At 42.0% G+C, this 19,539-nt stretch overlaps 1 protein-coding gene across 1 annotated transcript in view; it reads left to right on the top strand.

Moving 5' to 3' along the window:
* The window catches only part of LRP5 (LDL receptor related protein 5), a 121,088-nt gene that overhangs the window by 41,673 nt on the left and 59,876 nt on the right, over positions 1-19,539 (top strand). The window contains exons 3-5 of the mRNA XM_079990671.1: positions 7,428-7,625; positions 9,137-9,333; positions 11,728-11,859. Coding sequence (XP_079846797.1) covers positions 7,428-7,625; positions 9,137-9,333; positions 11,728-11,859 — 527 coding nt within the window. The remainder of the gene's footprint in view (positions 1-7,427; positions 7,626-9,136; positions 9,334-11,727; positions 11,860-19,539) is intronic.

Genomic DNA, 19,539 nt, shown 5'->3' on the forward strand with positions numbered 1-19,539 from the left:
TCTCAGTATCATTGTAAAAATTATTAAAAACTCCTAGCTCGTCTTACGCATTTCCTTCTTGATGTAGTGCTTGGATTTCTTTTGTATTGTTTTATATTTCTAGGTTAATTTGAATGTTTTCCTTCATAGAATCATAGAAGTGTACAGTTGCAGATTTGGAAGGGACCACAAGGGTCATTCAGTTCAGACCTCTGCAATACAAGAATCTTTTGCTCAACATGGGGCTTGAGATTGAGTCTCATGCTCTACCAACTGAACTATCCAACTTTCACTCTTTCCCAGCTTGGGCAAAATTTGAGCAATTCCCCTCTGTTTCTCATGTTTGTTTGTTTTAAAAAAAGATTGTGAGTCTGTAGGCAGTAACTCGGCAATATATATCTATACAGTGCCTGGTGCATCCTAAATAATAAATAAAGATGACAATTTTGTTTGTGGCTTATCTGCTTGAACAATCCTTTCAGGGATTTCCAATTTAAAATGCTAAGATACTTTGTATCTGGCAAGAGGTGTGGTTTCCTAGCTCTGGAGTACCATGTTATTTGTGTCTTGAATAGCTCTAATTGGCCCAAGAATTAGGAAGTGTGCAAATTCAGTCTTGTTTCCCAGGTGGGGCATTTTAGGCTTTAAAGCAGCAGACCTAGAACTTCATTCTGCACTGGATTATATCTAGTGGTACAGTCAGGCAGAGGTCCTGGGCCCCACTCAGAATGAGCAGGAGCCCCCCCCCCCAATGGAGTGATGCTGGCCTTGGAGCAAGTGAACTAATACAAATTAAGGTTTGAAGAGACACTCTCCCCTGTTAAACCATTAAGTCCAGAGTCTAAAATAACTGTGCTGCTGGTTCTAGTATATGTCTGAATGGGAGATACCGTATTTTTCGTCCTATAGGGCGCACCGGCCCATAGGACGCACCTCGTTTTTTGGGGTGGGGAATGAATAAAAAAAAATTCTCCCCCCCCCAGCCGCGGCTGCCGCCCCAAGCCTTGCACACGCCTGCCCGAAGCACGGGGCACCCTCCGGAGGGCTCCCTGTGCTTTGGGCTGCAGGCTGCCGCCCCAAGCCTCGCGCGCCCGGCGGGACCTCCCGCTGGGCGCGCAAGGCTTGCAGACACTTGCCCGAAGCACAGGGAGCCCTCCGGAGGGCTCCGCGTGCTTCGGGCAACAGGCTGCCGCCCCAAGCCTCGCGCGCCCGGCGGGAGCTCCTGCCGGGCGCGCAAGGCTTGCAGACACTCGCCGGGGCTGCAGGCTGCTGCCAGCAAGCCTTGTGAGCCCGCAGGAACTCCCGCCGGGCTAGCAAGGCTTGCGGATATCTTCCTGAAGCCTGGAGAGTGAGAGGGGTCGGTGCGCACCGATGCCTCTCGCTCTCCAGGCTTCAGCGAAAGCCTGCATTCGCCCCATAGGACGCACACACTTTCCCCCTTCATTTTTGGAGGGGGAAAAAGTGCGTCCTATGGGGCGAAAAATACGGTAGTTCTGTTGCAGTCCACCTTTGTGGGTTGTGCCCTCTTGGATGTTCAAAGTAGACTGAGCATGGCATGTTGAGTCTTGTTTAGCTTAGCCAAACAATGAAGAAAGGGATAAATAATAACTTTCACCTAACATTTATAGTCCATGTACAGCTGTTAAGAGACTCTACCCACAACCTGACAATCCAAAGCCGGGTTTGTATCCCTTTGTGTCCCTTTGCTGGCTAGACATTCTTTATCCAACAGAACCTTACATGGTCCTAAAGTGTGTTAGTGTGATATTTGCAAATCCTCTTTCACTTTCAACACTCTGAGCCTTCGGAGAAGTGGCTGCAAATGGGAACGGGGAAATGGGCTAAAATCCCTTGCCCACCCTTCCCACTATTGGATCAAAAGTGCCTTCCATAAGTGGAGGGACACTATTGGATACAACGCTGTACCTTTCTACTACTTCATTAATAAACCACTTTTATAAGAGTTATTTTTGTATATCAGTTTTGCACCCACCAGGACTGTGTGTTTGCACTAAGTACGGGGCTAGGCTTTGGGAAGGAGGCATGAGGGCTTTGACAGGGTCCTAGAGTCCCCCTCCCCTTCTCAAAGCCTAGTTACCGGTAGTGCTTTCCCAGCTTTGGGAAGGAGGTGGTAGGACTTTGCCATTTGATGGGATGACAACATTTGTAGCATTTCATTATATTTTCAGTCTTTGTCCTCCCCCTACCCCAATTTTGTTATTAAATACAATGCCGTCAACCCATATGGTCAGGACATCAAATCTGGCCCACAGGTTTTAATAGCAAAGCCAAACGCTGTGCCAAGAAGATGAAATATTACCAAAATGTACTCCCTTCAGGTGCTGCTATATGTCTAAAACTCATTTATGGAGAAACTGATTGGTGTTAAGTTTCTAATTTTGACTGGAGCTGCTTAATCGGGGTTAATGCCTTTAAGTACGGTAGTTTATTGGTCATAAAGCAATAATAGATTTGCAACCTGCATTAAACTACATTGACTTGAAGACTGTATTAACTCTTCTGACGAGTGTTCAGTTAACCTTGTGCCCTATACTGATCAATGTGGCCTCATGTACCGTGCCTAATTTTCATCTCTGCAGTAGGTCCTAAATTTTGAATTCTAAATTAATCTAGAAGCTGAACAACTAGAGTTTGTATAGAAACAGGCACTTTTCATTATTTTCTAGTTGGTTCCTGTGTAAGTGTGGTAAAAAATAATAACAGACATCATGGAAGATACAGCACCCATAAGGTTGCTCACAAGAAAATGCTCAGGGTCTGAAAAAGGTTACCTACATCTCATCATCATCATCATCATCATCATCATCATGTTTTTATTGATTTTCCATATATCCAAAAAAAACAAACAAAAAAACAAACATCCCTACCCATGTTCTAAGCAATTACTGGGTGCTAGTATGAGAGATAGGCTGGACTGGATGAATCCCAAGTCGGAATTAAGATTGCTGGAAGAAATATCAACAACCTCAGATATGCAGATGACACAACTTGAGCCTCTTAATGAGGGTGAAAGAGGAGAGCGCAAAATATGGTCTGAAGCTCAACATCAAAAAAACGAAGATCATGGCCACTGGTCCTATCACCTCCTGGCAAATAGAAGGGGAAGAAATGGAGGTAGAGAGATTTTACTTTCTTGGGCTCCATGATCACTGCAGATGGTGACAGCAGTCACGAAATTAAAAGACGCCTGCTTCTTGGGAGAAAAGCGATGACAAACCTAGACAGCATCTTAAAAAGCAGAGACATCACCTTGCCGACAAAGGTCCGTATAGTTAAAGCTATGGTTTTCCCAGTAGTGATGTATGGAATTGAGAGCTGGACCATAAAGAAGACGGATCGCTGAAGAATTAATGCTTTTGAACTATGGTGCTGGAGGAGACTCTTGAGAGTCCCATGGACTGCAAGAAGATCAAACCTATCCATTCTGAAGGAAATCAGCCCTGAGTGTTCACTGGAAGGACAGATCCTGAAGCTGAGACTCCAATACTTTGGCCACCTCATGAGAAGAGAAGACTCCCTTGAAAAGACCCTGGTGTTGGGAACGATGGAGGGTACAAGGAGAAGGGGACGACAGAGGACAAGATGGTTGGACAGTGTTCTCAAAGCTACGAACATGAGTTTGACCAAACTGTGGGAGGCAGTGGAAGACAGGAGTGCCTGGCATGCTCTGGTTCATGGGGTCACGAAGAGTCGGACATGACTAAACGACTAAACAACAACAAATATGGGAGAAGAGGGGCCTGAAGCTTCCTACTTTGGTAGGAGCTTGTCTGTATATAAATGTTTCCCATGGCATCGTGGCTGCACTTTCACAAGATCAACCTGCACATGCATTAGTGGAATCTGTCACACAGTTGTTTGCAAAATGATGTTAGGTGATCTGGGGTGGGGGGGTTTGGTGAGACAGTATGGGACAATGCCCTGTACGAGAGAACAATTATCCTGCCTGTTCTGGAGCTATGCAGGAAAATATCCGTCCTTGGGGAAAGTGGTGTCATTGCCCTTTGCTCCCACAACTGCCTTTCCTGGAGTGAAACTGCTAAAGGCTATCAGAACTCCCTTGATTTATGTGCCAAAAGTTCCAGTTCTTCTGCTTGAACTACCATGAAGCAAAAATGTTATCTTCCATCTCGTTTTCCCATTTCCCTTAGATGAACTAATGAGTTTCTGTGTGCCAGAACAGTTTCATGGGGGTAGCTTAATGGCATGTGCTGTATTTTTGGAACTTGCTCATAGAAATACTGGTTATTCGCACTAAGTGTTTTTCTACAGTAATTCCTTTGTTGCTTTGTAGATGTATCTTTAAGGGACACGGGTGGCGCTGTGGGTAAAACCTCAGTGCCTAGGACTTGCCGATCGTATGGTCGGCGGTTCGAATCCCCGCGGCGGGGTGAGCTCCCGTCTTTCGGTCCCAGCTCCTGCCCACCTAGCAGTTCGAAAGCACCCCTAAGTGCAAGTAGATAAATAGGTACCGCTTTATAGCGGGAAGGTAAACGGCGTTTCCGTGTGCGGCGCTGGTGCTGGCTTGCCAGAGCAGCTTCGTCACGCTGGCCACGTGACCTGGAAGTGTCTGCGGACAGCGCTGGCCCCCGGCCTCTTAAGTGAGATGGGCGCACAACCCTAGAGTCGGACACGACTGGCCCGTACGGGCAGGGGTACCTTTACCTTTACTAGATGTATCTTTGGCTCTTCGATTCATTGACACAGTAATCTTTTACATGAATCACTTTCAGCATTCCAACAAGATACATACATCTAATGTTTTGTTAATCAGAAATAAGGGTTGTTTTCAGAGATTGAAGTAACAAACTGGGTTGAGCCTTGCAAGGATCGACTGCATCTGAAAAATCAACAGCGATTTAGAAAAAACAAACACTTGTGCAACATTTAAATCCATCTGTACTCAGAAGGGCATTTATAATGACAGTGGATTTGATTGCAAATTATTCATAGCTCCTCTGGTGGAACTTGTTTGCCCTATTGCAGACAAGTTTCACAAGAGCTGGGCCCGGGTGGGGTGGGGGGACGGGAAGAGTTATTCATGCTTTGTCTTTGTTGATATTAGGCATCTAAAAGTTGCGTTTTTGAGGGTAGATGCCCTTAATGGCAGGATAGACATCCAAAAAATAAATAAAATACAAATAAACGTTGCACTCCTTGTGTCTCTCTCCTTCACTAGTGGAACAATTCATTAGTTAACTATGGCCTTGCTTTCAAAAGACTCTCAGTTGGCATTTTTTTCCATACTGCTTAACTAAATTTGCGATTATGTCAGTCTTCCAGAATGTCCTGGCTTTTCTTAGCGTGTTTCACAGACTGGGGGGGGGGGGGCTATTTTAATAGGTGCGCTCCTCTGGCATGTTTTGGTATGGCATTTACCTTTCAATGGCCTTTACTAGCATTGTCTCCCCGTGCATTTAATGACAGTGTTTCCATATCAAACGGTTATGCCTTTTTCTTGTCTCTTTTATCCGCTTTGGATCGCAACTTGTTTGGAAAAGAATGTAAGTAGACTACAATAACTGCATAAATTGTGTAGGATTTGGTATTATGTTTTGATTTTCCTATTGTCTTTGGGAATGTTTGACCTTAACTAGGAACACTTTGATGTGTTTACCTAGCATTCCATTGTATGGCCTTTTTAACAATACTTTCTGGAAAAGCTTCACAAACTGATTCGACCACAACCTCAGTATGCCAACAATGAGTATAAATGTTAAGTAGTTGGTGAATTTTCTTCACAGGACCTAAGTAGTCCTTGATTTTTAAAAACAACAACGTTTTCCTCATGTAATGCTTGACTGTAAGGAAAACAAAACAGTGAAGTAGACCAATAATGATGATGATGATGATGATGATGATGATACAGTGGTACCTCAGGTTAAGAACTTAATTCATTCTGGAGGTCCATTTTTAACCTGAAACTGTTCTTAACCTGAGGTACCACTTTAGCTAATGGGGCCTCCCACTACCGCTGCGTCGCTGCCGCACAATTTCTGTTTTCCTCCTGAAGCAAAGTTCTTAATCCGAGGTACTATTTCTGGGTTAGCGGAGTCTGTAACCTGAAGCATCTGTAACCTGAAGCGTCTGTAACCCAAGGTACCACTGTAATATCTTTATTGTCAATGTACAACCTGTGTACAGTGAAATTAACAGCCTTGCTGTTTATGTTGTATTCTTGTATGCTGGGTAGATGAACCTTGTTTCGTTAGGAGAGGAAATTACTTTTGTATAGAAGGAACTTCACATTCACTTTTGGACTTAGCAAAGTGTCTGTCTTCAGTCTATAGGTGATCCTCCAGTTGAAAATTTGAAACAGCCTATAAATCATTTACATTTTCTCAGAGTTTGTTTTTCCTTTCCTGACGTGTTTAATTTTTAGAGAGTTGTTGTTCTTTCTGCACCTGTCTATTCACTCTGTATCTCGGAGGAACATTGTGCATTGCATAAACACAAGCTAACAAATGAGAAATCCCTCTTCTTGTGGAACAGCACTCCTGGGTTGTTGTTTTTTTAAGGTTTTAAAAGTCCATGCACTTGATTCCTGAATGGAAAGTATATTGTCCCCTGTTGCATAGCTGTGGTATCTTAAGGTTAAGAGGAAGGGTGTGAAATCAGCCTCAGCATGAATTTATTGCTAGTATACAGTACATTTATCTTTGTATCCTTAATGTCAGCATGCTGCCTAGTAATAGGTAATTTACTACTATAAAATTAGATGTGAAATGTGATGCATAGGCATTATTGTTTGTATATAATTTGTATCCATTGCACCTGTATTCTTTGGCATATATAAACCAGTTTAACTTAGGTTCTTGTGCTATTGTCAGTTTGGCTCAGTTGTCTCTGATTAATTGCCAGAAGTGCATAATAAATAAGTTGTTGCTCAACTCTTCTATTTAACCAGGTGCAATATTAATTTTTGTGTTACATGGAAGAGCTTATATTACGCCACTGAAAATAAAATTGTAGATTGAAAGATTGAATGCAGCATGTAGCTATTTGCATCTTATGAAATCTGTGCTAACATAAGCTTAGAGGTTCCACCAGAGCCATTGTGCAAATACACAGAGATTTTTTTTTTTAAAAAGGGGGGGTAAGAGTCGGTTTTCAAGTCAATTTTTCAGGGCACTCTAGGCAATACTTTTTTTCTTCTAGATGGGGGGTGGGCAACATTATCAGGATCCGTGGCCACCTTTCTTGGGGGAGGAGGCATACTGAAGGAAGTAGAGGGCTGCAAGTTGGCCTGCAGGTTGCTCACTTTGTTCTAGAACCAGTCAGTTAAGGTATAACATTTAAACAGATGGTGCTCAAGTTTTAAAGGAACCTTTGTTATTCTGGCGGTTTTTCCTTTTAGATTTCAGAGGCACATGAACTTCAGGAGACTATTCCACCACCATAACACTTGTATTTTTAATACTTTCTAGGTACATGTATTGGACAGACTGGGGGGAGACACCTAGAATAGAGCGTGCTGGAATGGACAGCAGTGTTCGGAAAATAATTGTGGATTCTGACATTTACTGGCCTAATGGACTCACCATAGATCTTGAGGAACAAAAGCTTTATTGGGCTGATGCAAAACTGAGTTTCATTCACAGAGCAAATCTGGACGGCTCTTTCAGGTATGTGGCATGTGTGTTCGTGTTCTTTCCTCCTCACATAAATTTTACGTTTCTCAAACTGTCAGACTACAGTGGTACCTTGGTTTACAACCATAATCCATTCTGGAGGTCCATTTGTAAACCAAAACAGGTTGTAACCCAAGGCGCACATTCGCCAGTGGGGCCTCCAAACAAAATTTGTTCGTAATCCCCCAAAAATTTGTTTGTAATCCCCCCCAAAAGGGGGGGTTCTAATCCCAAAAAAGGTTGCAAACCGGGACACGCACTTCCAGGTTTGACATGTTTGTAATCCAAAATGTATGCAAACCAAGACATATGCAAACCCAAGGTACCACTGTAAAGATTTTTCATCATCAAGCCATACAACATTTGCTATGAAACTCAAAACTCTCATTGTGTTCAGACTTACTGGTGCTTGCTCTTTTAAAGGAAGATATGTTTGACAGTGGGTTGCTTTTAAAAAAATAATGCTGCCATAAAGTAATGTTGCTATAGTTCAGAACATCTGATTGGCGTATTTTGCCACTTGGATTGTAAAAAGCAACAACTAGCAGTTAGCTTGCATCATACGCTTAAGGGATGTTGTTGAAATGATCCAAGAAGCAAGTGTGATATTGGGAACCCTCTACCCCTCCTCAAGACCACTGTGTTAAGCAAGGATAGCGGCCCTGTACGGTGTAACAGTATTTAGATTCAGAATTCCTGTCTGCTCCTCCTGGTAGGCATTGCTGTCAGTTAGTTTGAGATACTCTAGATTTCCCCTTATGGGCTCTTTTGAGAAATCCCTGGTCTTGGGCATTGAACATTGTGCAGTACATGCCCATGTTCTGTGGTCAACTCAATTCCTTTGCATCAGGAAATGAAGCTGCTTTTCATATTGTACTACAAACTAATAAATTATTTCAGAGCAGTAATGGAAAATACAAACAGGCTGTTTTCATGTCTGAGTGTGCTTTAGTTTCGGTAGTGCTAAATAAGCTTGAAAGAAGTAAACCTTTTATGCTGCAAAGGCTGCCACAGTCACCCGCTTCTGTTACTGGCTTGATGGTGTTCCAGAGCAATTTGCATTCTGCATAGTGGCTTGAATTTACTGTAACAGAAATCAGCTGGAACTAATTATTGCTACAAAAAGAGCAAGGTGTTTGAAGGCTTAGAAAGATGGTTGCACACCCATGTGCCTTTTTTTTAAAAAAAATAATTTGCAGCCTCAATGTATATATTTTTTGCATGTGTGATGATTCAGCAGAGAGGGTTGAAGTATGGTTGGGATAGCTCTAGGTCAGTGATGGCCAAACTTGGCCCTCCAGCTGTTTAGGGATGGTGGGAGTTGTAGTCCCAAAACAGCTGGCGGGCTGAGTTTGGCCATCACTGCTCTAGGTGAACTGATGTGCTGCTGTTTATGGAAGTTAGTTGTCTTTTATTTAAATCTTGACTGAAGCCTTTAAGGAGCTCACATCTTGGCTCATGGAATCGTTATGGCAACTAAAATGCTTTTCCTTCCACAAATCTAGGCAAAAAGTTGTGGAAGGTAGCCTCACACACCCGTTTGCACTGACGCTGGCTGGGGATACTTTGTACTGGACGGACTGGCAGACTCGCTCCATTCATGCCTGCAACAAAAGGACGGGAGAGAAAAGGAGAGAAATACTAAGTGCACTATACTCACCAATGGACATCCAGGTTTTGAGCCCTGAAAGGCAACCGTATTGTACGTTTCCTACATTTATTTGCTGTAGTTTAGGCATGTGGAGTGGGTGTGGTTTTAAATCTGGGACTTTGGGAGAACACCCAGGAACTTCAGAGAGAGAACATAAATGATTCATCTCTTTGATGCAGATGTTAGCAAGCATTGTGAATGAATAGCAGGTTAGGCAGAAATTTAGCTTGGCTGTGTGAGTTTTAACTATCATGTCCTCAAATACTGGATTTGACAGACTTACGTGCCATGGTGCTTTCAACTGTTTTTTCTGCCTCTATGTTTACTGAACACTAGCATGTATATAGCCAACGAGCTCAGAATTGCTTGGAAGCAAGCTGATGCTCTTCTGCACGCAACATCTCATCCTCTGACTTCTAGACTTCTTCAGTAACTTCCTCGATTTTTTCCGCCTCTTGATGTCAGGGATGTTTCAGAGGAGCTTTGCAGGTGGTGATGTCACAATTTCTTTGGCTGTCATTGGCTTAGCTGCTTTGATGTCAGAGGGATCAGACAAGCTAGAGCCATACAAATGAATACCAAATGCAGAGCCTAGAAAGGCAACAATGTATAGTCAGTTAATTATAATTATTAATTATTGTGGGGATGCAGTGAATTTCTAAGTAACCTTATGGAGCAGAACAGCAGAAGATAAGATTAGCACAGATTGCTAATGCAGGCGATTCCTAGTTTTTGTGCTAGGAAGCAAAGTCAAATAAATAGAATTTCTTTATTCTGAAGATATTTCCAAGCTATTTTTCCTGCTCAGGCTTTTATCTAAAATTGATTGTTCATAGTACCACCTCTGCCATTCTTTAAACAGGTTGTTCTAAGGAATTGTTTTCCACTTTGAATATTACTAATGCCAGGTATCAATATAGCTATTGAGAAACTTTGCAGCAGTTGATTTAGGACCTCAAATATCCACGTAGATGGAGCCTCTATCTTTCATCAGTGGAAGTTCTGTGTAAAATAAAAATAAATATGGAACATATGGTACACCGTGGTCTTGTTTTGCAGCCTTTTCATTGTTCAGAATATTGTAGTTTGTAGATGCTATTGGGAAAGTAGACAATAAGCTCATGATTTAGAGATAAGTATTAGCAGACCCTTGGGTCCTGAATCTAATAAACCTGAAATATTTGGTCTCTGGATGTGGTACTGGCTGTACTTTGAATAGGGAAGATAGGTTGACAGCAAAGCACTGTGGAGTAAACAAAAGAATTTAAGATCTGCTCTAGCCGAGAAACAGGTGCAAGACTTCACTAAAATGCACTGAGTATGTGCACTGCTACAGTTCGTCCTAGCGTTCCAGATGGGGTTGTGTGGTGCTTTCTGAAATTCTTGACATTTCTCTCAGCTGAGGGAATGTCCCGCCCTTGGGTCACAGTATTTCTGGCCAGTAGCGAGGAAAACCTGGTGCATATGGAGATACCATCTCCTAGAAATAGCTGAGATGCCATTGTCTCTTGACTAGGATCGGATTTGGATTCCACCTCCCCCCAAATGGTTCTTGCATATTGCTGTTCTGATTATGGCCCACGCACAAGGCAGTGATAATCTGGGAGTACACAGAATATTGGCGTCTGATTTTCTTGGCACACTTGAATTGTTACCCCCTTTTGTATTGTTGGCTGCCTTTCTTTTTGTTGCCATAATCCAGTGAGATTATTTCCAGGAGGTGTTAAAATCAACTATAACAAAACACAACTTAAAAACGGATTGGCTTTATGAAGATGTGTATGTGAAAGGGGAGGGACTGATATATTTGCTACAATTGTGTTTGGTACTAGTAAATACAAGTTGTATTGTGCAAACGGAGTTTTAAAGCTGCCACAGGAAATCTCTTTAACAGTCCTGGAACTGTGGCAGGCGATCGTTCTCCTCATGCTTACAAGGCTCCTAGCAGCTTCTACAACATTTTCAGGAGTTGCTCCACAGAATCCCCAAGCTACTTTCGATCTTGTACGAGTAATTTGCTGAGCTTGCGTCTTCTTTAAAGGGAAGCTGCATCATGCATTCCAGCCACAGTTTTGCCTTTAAACAACTTTTGTACCTAGTTTCTAAACTACATTTTGAAGGTGGGCGGGCAACCTAAAAGGGATTTTCTCAGGCGAAGTCAGTGTGTACACATGCACTGTGTGAATTGCTTCTCTAGAGATCTTTCTAAGCCTCATTATGTAGCATTAAATTCTTCTTAAAATTTAGGAAAGATGTGTTCTACAAAATGTAATATACAGTAAAAAAACCCACAAGTGTATATATATTTAAATTATTTTCAGAGTTGTTAAGAACAGGGTACTTCTGGGGGAGAAATGTTTATTTTTAGCTTACCTCAGAGAATTGATGCTCCTCAGCGTTCTGGAAAAGTGTAAAATGCTCTTCTCTCTTTTCTGATTTCTTAAGTTCATACACCCTGTGAAGATAATAATGGGGGCTGCTCCCATTTGTGCCTGTTATCTCCAAGAGACCCCTTTTACAGCTGTAACTGTCCCACTGGAGTCCAGCTTGAAGAAGATGGCAGGACCTGCAAAGCGGGTAAGTAATGTGGCCAGAGAAATTGTTGCTCAAGAGAGTTCTAGACTAGTACCAGAAGACTGAGACACTTTGAGGTTGGTTTGGACAAGTTAATTCCTTCTTTTGTCTTCAACAAGCGTAGCCAACATGGTGCCATCCACATGTTTTTAGACCATAACTCACACCAGCCCCAGACAGTAAGTATGGCCAGTGTTCAGGGCCATACTTACTGATGGGAGATGAAAGGGGCCGTATTAGCTACTTCTGATATATAGGCTAGAGAAGTTATTTAAGTAGTGTTTTCTCTGTGCGTATTACTCTTCCTTCTCTGCATCCCAAGCTATTCCCTCCCTCCCCATTAACAGGGTCTTTTATGTATGTATTTGAAGTCTGTCTGTTGCAATTAATTCACTTGGCAAGAGCTCAGTCCCAAGTCTATAGAAGATGCCTACATATTACTGAATTCAAGGTTAGCTTAAAGTATGGAGGCAATGGAAGTAAAATATATAATGACATCAAATTTTATAAGCATGAGAAGAGAATTTTGTATTTCCACAAAGAATGCTTTCCTCTATTGTTGCTGCTTCTCCCCACCCCACCCCCCATCTCTTTTACAACTCCTCCTAATGTATGCAGGGAACAAAAATTGGATGCAAGCAACCATTTTGGAATGTTAATTTGTGAGCACTCCCTTGTTAAAGCATTCATGCATTACAAAAATTATGTATTTCTCTCAAATTTAGGGCTGCTTTAGAACTTCTGGTTTTAGAATCAAAGTATGGAAGAATATGTATTAAGTGTCCATAAGGATATGTTGGCATATGGTCTTTAATGACCAAGTCCACAGGTTTTGGAAAACCAGAAATGATGCGTGTTATGTTTGAGAGAAATGTGCCAGGGAAATTTGCTGAATCTTGGATTGTGAGGGCTAGTGCTTTGGATTTAATGTTAAGATAGGGTTGCCATATGCCTGGAATTTCCCGGACATATCCGGAATACTGCAGTCAGAAGCAGGGTCCGGGCAGAAATTGCTAAAATGTTTGGGAAAATCTGGACGTATGGCAACCCATGTTGGCAGTGTTGTTTTTGGCGATCTTTCTTTCTTTCTTTCTTTCTTTCTTTCTTTCTTTCTTTCTTTCTTTCTTCATTTGCTAAAAAAGCTCAAAAACTTGTCCAGATTTTCACTGTTTGAAATATGGCAACCCTAGTTAAGCTTCAATTAGGTTAAAGGGGAATGGTCCACACAGAGAATTATTTTGTCTTGGGGTTTTTTAGCAGCATGGCTGTTGAGGATTTTGTGCGTAATAGTAGGCGAATTATCAGTGGCCTAGCTGGTGTTGCCATTGTATTTAAAAATAAGAGGAAGAATTCAATATCATATTATTTACAGTCATTCAGCCTGCCAGTCAGAGCGATTGTCCCCTCTCCTCCACGTGGATGCTGTTCTAGGGTGTTCTGCTGCCACCCCATCCCTGAACCAGTTGCAGGGAGCAGGTGGGCAGAGGGGAGAAGCCTTGTTGAACAAACAAAAGTCTCTGTGCGGGGCTCATTAATTGCAAATCTTGCTGTTCTGGACCTGACGCAAGTGTCTTCCTCCTTCTTTATTGCAACAAAATGGACGATTTTCTGTAGATGTTTTGCAGTAACCCCACCTTGGGGGGGACGACGACCCCCAACCACATCAGAAGCAGCACCAGCACAAAGTGGAACACATTCATATGTGCATGTGATAGATGAGTAGCCATTTTTCCTGAGAGAAATTCGAACATTGTGAATGGAGAACTGCACTACCAAAAGCAAATGCCTAACCGTGTAGGACTTAAGTAAAGGAAGAACTGGAAAGAGGCGGAGCCTCGGTGCCTCCCTCATGTGTTGAGAGGAGAGGGGATTCTGACAGAATATGCCTTTTCCTCTTTCCTTTTGGCACTGCAGAATGTCAGGATAACACCCCCCAATCCACAGGAAGCCTTGGAAGATTAGCTGTGATTCTTGCATCGCAGGGGACTGGACTAGACAACCATTTTGTGCCCTTCCAACTCCACAGTTCTATGATTCTAAGTATCACAACATGCATTGCTTGGTGAAAATTATTGTGCTGTGGACCATGAGGGCTATTTCCAACAAAGTCATTCCACTCACAGTCTGCTTGCGCAATGGAATTTCCTCTCCCTCTCCTTCCTCTGAGTGCCCCCTGAACCTCCCCCCACCCCTCTCTAGTGATTCCAACATTCACCACAGAGGATCCAGGGTTGCTCTAGTGCAGATTGGGGGGCTGGGGGGAGGAGGAGAGGAAGTCCCATTGCTGGAGGCACAGTAATTTTCTTGGATACAATCCTGATTAATGAAATGTTTAACAACAACAACAACAACAATCCCCGTAGGAACAACATTCTAGATCTTGATGTAGCATTGTGGTCAGTGCCCACTAAATTCTCCTCCTTCTTTCTCCCTATCCCTGTGATTTTTGCTATAAGTTAGTTTTGTGGGGGCATATATATAATGCTGCAAATTTATTTTCTGTCTGCTAAAGGCAAGACATGTTCCCTTACTCCTGCTTCAGTTGTGTTACTGGCATGCTCTCCACTGCATTATAGGAAGGATCCCCCCAACCCCTTTTTATATATAAAAAAGCACTTCTCTTTTCATTGCTTTAGGAACTGTTCCTGAATACTTGGGACAAGCGCTTCAAAACTTTCATATTGACCTTGAATTTCTGGCAATGGGAAACTGCCCCAGTGGGCATTTAGAAGGTTGGCTGAAAGGATACAGAAATGAGTGACTATTTATATGGCTAGCACCTTTCTGTTGTTGGGCCAGACATTCTTTTAAGGGCTTTCTGTCAGTGGGGTGAAGGGGGAGTGGGATGGGAACAGGAAGTCTGGTTTTGCATAAGAATGTGGCTTTTTGGTTCAGTTTTGTGGATTATTTCTTTCCCAAGCTCTGCATCTTTTGTGGCTCTCTGCCTTTTGCCATGTCCACACGTGCTTGCTTGCTATTATTAATTAACTCCTTGGTGGCCAAAGGTTGGCTGTAATCCATTACTCGGAAGGGAAGTAATGACTGGGACGTCAAATGGAACTCACATTGATACAACAGGTCACTGTGGGCTTCCCTAAAGAATCAGAGCCTTTGAATAAGTATTTATGCACATGCATTTCATCACTCATTCACCTCTTTATTTAGGGGTACAACTAAATATGTTGCAGGAATTAACAAGTGTGTGTGTGTGTGTGTGTGTGATGTATGTATGTATGTATGTATGTATGTATGTAAAGTTCAGCAGACCAGAAAGTTGGAATGGATCCATTATGCGGGTGTCTTTTTTAATCCTTTGCCCTGCACATTTCCTCTGGTTTTAAATCTCCTCCTGAAGCTAATATTTGCCATATGAGAGAAAACAGCGCATGCTGTATCAAAGTGCACTACAGAACTTGTGGGATATTTTCTGGTACAGAATTGAAATGCAGCTTTCATGTATTTCCATGGCAATTTTATGGGGAAGTATCTGACTAATGTGTTCCGTCAACACAAAGATTTGCGCTTGCACAACAGCATAGTCCCTCCTATCCTCTCCCTCCCTACACCCTCCTCAAATATACTCTGGAGGTTTGGGGTAACCCCCAAAACAGATTTCAGGGACACATGGCGGGAGCAGTAGCGGAGCTTCATGCTCCGGCACTGGGGGGGGGCGGGGGGCGGAGAGCAGGCTGGGCAGGGCTGGTGCACTGCCTGCAGGGGCGTGGCGTCCAGCACAGGCGGGGGGGGAGCTGCGATGGCACCCCACCAGAATCGCGCTGCCGGGGGTGGTGCACTCCCCCCACACTCCTCTTCCTCTGCCAGTGTGTGGGAGGAGAGTCAAGAAAGTTCAATCATGCAAACATAAATCCTTGTGCTGATGTGATCCTGCTTTGGATGCAGGCAGTGATTATCTTTACATACCATTTATTTGAAGAAATAACTTTTTTGTCTAGTTAAGAATGCAAATGAGAAAACGGTATAGTTGCTGAAAACTTTGGTAAATCTTCTAGTGTTATTTCATAAGCAGCAGGGTGGAGGAGAAGAGTGTATTGGAGCCACAGTCATGAGTTAATTGGCCATCATTGGTTGTATTTTAGGCAATCATACCTCAGCTGATTAAGTTGAGATATGCACTCACACTGCCTCTTATATCTTCTCTTCACCGTTTTTAAACCAAGGAGTCTCTAATAAACCACAGTTTTCCATTTCTTCTGATTTTTGGTTGCCAGCTTTGGAACAAGTCAGGATAGTAAACTACAGTTTGAAGTTAGTTTAATACCCTGGCTTGTTCTGAAGCTGGTAACCATAGTTTTCTGATTTGAACAAAACAGGAAACTGATTAATTGCAGGTTTCTTGGTGATTGCAGCTTTAGCAAAAGGACTTTGTAGGAGCAGGAGGTTTGGGCATATCTTGGCATAATAAACTGAGATAGGAATGTCTGAACTGGGCCATTACACACTTCCTCAAAAGGGAAGCTGTGGGCATTTTAACTGGTTGTTAATGAGTTGTCATCTAACCAGTTTGCTTGTTTGGTTTGTTTTTTTCCACACAAAAATCCAAGAAGAATCAAAACTTGCATCAAGCTTGTAATGGCTAGTGGAGAAAATGGAAACATGCAATATACCTCTTTTTAGAATTAGAGGGACTTGTGCTGATAATTACTGAATATTTGGTTCATAAAGGGCCTGTCCATTTTTTTAATGGTAAGACTGGATTCACTAAAAGACATGGAAGTTTTATATTAAACTCGGGTATTTATAATAATATTTAAACCACTGCCAAGATAGTAATAAATAATTTTCCTTATTAAAGGAAGGGCTTGTAATAGTTGTATTAGCTGATGTTTCTTTATCTGACTGTAAGTGTTGAATATGCATATTTTCCCCATGCCTTAGTAAGGACAACAAGTTGTATTATTTTGAGGAAGGGTGTTTCACAGATTGGCATTTAATTCCCCTATTAGATCTTGTAATCAAGGCATTTGCCATGCACCTTACTTGAGCAAAATAAAACAACCTACAATGATCCTGTTAATTTCCTCCCTGTGCAAGTCTGTCTGTGAATTGTTATTTATTAAATTTCTACACTGCCCTTTACCCAAAGATCACAGGGCAGTTCACAATATAAAAACACAAAAATGCAAATCATAGTAACAAACATGATATCCTGCTCATGATATAGAACAACGTTCCCCACAATAATATGCAGAGGAAATTTGCCAGATAACTTAATCTGTTTCAGAAACTAACAGATCTATATGTGGCTCATCTATGCATGGCATTTAAAAATCAGCTTGGTTCTGATAAAAGTTAGGATGTGTTCTGTATTCATTGGAGGTGCGATTTTCCAATGACAGTTTTTTTGAATTTAATCTTTACTCCCCCACCCCCAAAGTCACTCCCAGTAAAATGGGGTCTGTAAAAAGTTAGCAGTGGAGGGAGAGAGGCAAAAGGGTTAGCGAGGCACCCACAAGAGAGCATTGTTCCAGTCTGATTAGTAGACAGACAAATGGGAAAGGAATAGCATGGCATTTTCTGGCATGGATTAGCAACAGCAACCAGCGCTGTCTACATTTGTTTAGGTTGGGTGAATAAATTGGAGCATTTGTTACTGTATTATAAATGTCTTGTCACTTGTCAAATGTGAAGTGGGCCAAGGGGAGAATGACAAACAGCTCTTGTTGAGCTGGTGAGATGGGCTGCTTTGCTGCTGTCAACTCTGATTGGAGTTAATTTTGTAAATAGAATGCAGCTGCCATTTTCAGAGCTGAAACATGAATTTTTAATAGTGGCACAAAGCGGCGATCTCTGAAAGTGCGACACCTACTTTGGATATTTTAAAATGTAAACCTAATGGATTAAAGGGACTGCTATCTCAGTTACAAACCATCCCTCTCTTATCTTTCTTCCTGCATGGCTTTTTATTAACTACAAAATGAGAAGCGCTCAGGGATGGAGGATAAATGGACCAACACTTGTGTTTTGTGGGTTTGTTTCTCCTTTCAAATTCAGTTACACTGAGCAGGTGTTCCTAAATGCAGCTCATTAAAATGTCTAGGCCTGTATGGATGTTAGTTTTGTCATATCGATTGACAAAAGATCTGTTACATTTTTGGGAATGGAAACAGAAAATGTTAAGACAATTTAGTAGCACAGTGAGGAAGTGGTAGAAGGAGAAGGTTGGTTGCTTTAACAAAAATTGTAACTTCAGTCTGCTGAGTCTGAAGAGTTCAGGTTTCTTGCTTCCCTCTTTTAAGCATAAGGAATTTATGCATTTTTTTCCTTGCTAATTAAGTGGGTCATATGGTGTTACATAGACATTCTTTTCCCGTTTTTTTTCCCTGGCAAATAGTTGACGGATGTAGACTTAGACTTTTAAAAACAGTAAGAGTATATGCATTGCCTTAAATAATGCTTTGGATCCCCGTTTTGGCTCAGGAAGGAATTTTCCAGCACCAACCCAGATTAGCTGGTGAACTTAGACTTTTAAGCATCTGGATTTGATATAAGCTATTTTATATGCAGTTAATTTTACCTTAAGACATGGGGTTTGGATTAGCTGACCTTCAGGTGTCTCAAAATCCATTGCCAGTGGGAAAATCTTAGCTAACTTGGAATGTGAACTCCCCCCCCAAAAAAATTCTGCCTGTAATTGACTACATTTGTGATGTAAATTTCAGGCTTGCATTTTCACAGTATAATTCTTCACAACGATCACTAGTGCCATAGCTCTATGAACAGACATTTCCTTTGACTTAAATGAAAGGTGAAATTTTTGGAATATGTTAAATGCCAAATCATGGTTAGGGACCTATTAAGGCATTGTAAGTGGTGGTGTGGACAGACCAGCAAATGGGGGGTATGTGATTGAATTATTAGTGAGGGAGAAGTCAGAGACACAACACTGTAGTTCTCGAAAATGATTGTACAGTGGTACCTTGGGTTACATACGCTTCAGGTTACATACGCTTCAGGTTACAGACTCCGCTATCCCAGAAATAGTACCTCGGGTTAAGAACTTTGCTTCAGGATGAGAACAGAAATCATGCTCTGGCAGCGTGGTGGCAGCGGGAGGCCCCATTAGCTAAAGTGGTGCTTCAGGTTAAGAACAGTTTCAGGTTAAGAACAGACCTCTGGAACGAATTAAGTACTTAACCCGAGGTACCACTGTATTTAAGATTTTTTTTTATTCTTTGAAAGGTAAGTTAAATGACAATTTCTTTGAAATTCATTTGGAGAAAGTTGAATGCACTTAATTTTAGGAACACATTCATTTTCTGGTCTGTTTTATATTGCATGGAATTTTATTTTTTTTAAACTTGCTCAATGAAGGAAGCAGAGTTTATTCCTTGGCTCACCTTTGTTGGAGGCAGCATGAATCCAGCCTTTGCTATCTTGGAGAACAGAGGTCAGAGCAAGAGCAGCTAGGCCCCACTGTCTGAGTTCAGGATGAGCCAGGCCCCAGATGAGTACTTCTTCCTGGGTTAAATTGAGGATTAGTGCCCCTGTGTCACCCTCTGTCTTTCTGCGTTTTGTATCCTGTGTTGAATGTGCTCTGTGTTTCAGAAATGTGCTTCAGTTTGTATTTTGCAATGCTTTTTTTTTTTTTAAGCATTTTAAAATTACTCAGCATTGATATTCCTTCAAAGTCTGTGTGCAGCACAACAGGTTAGAAGTGAGTTG

The sequence above is a fragment of the Podarcis cretensis genome (assembly GCF_951804945.1).
Source record: "Podarcis cretensis genome assembly, chromosome: 1".
NCBI classification, from domain to species: domain Eukaryota; kingdom Metazoa; phylum Chordata; class Lepidosauria; order Squamata; family Lacertidae; genus Podarcis; species Podarcis cretensis.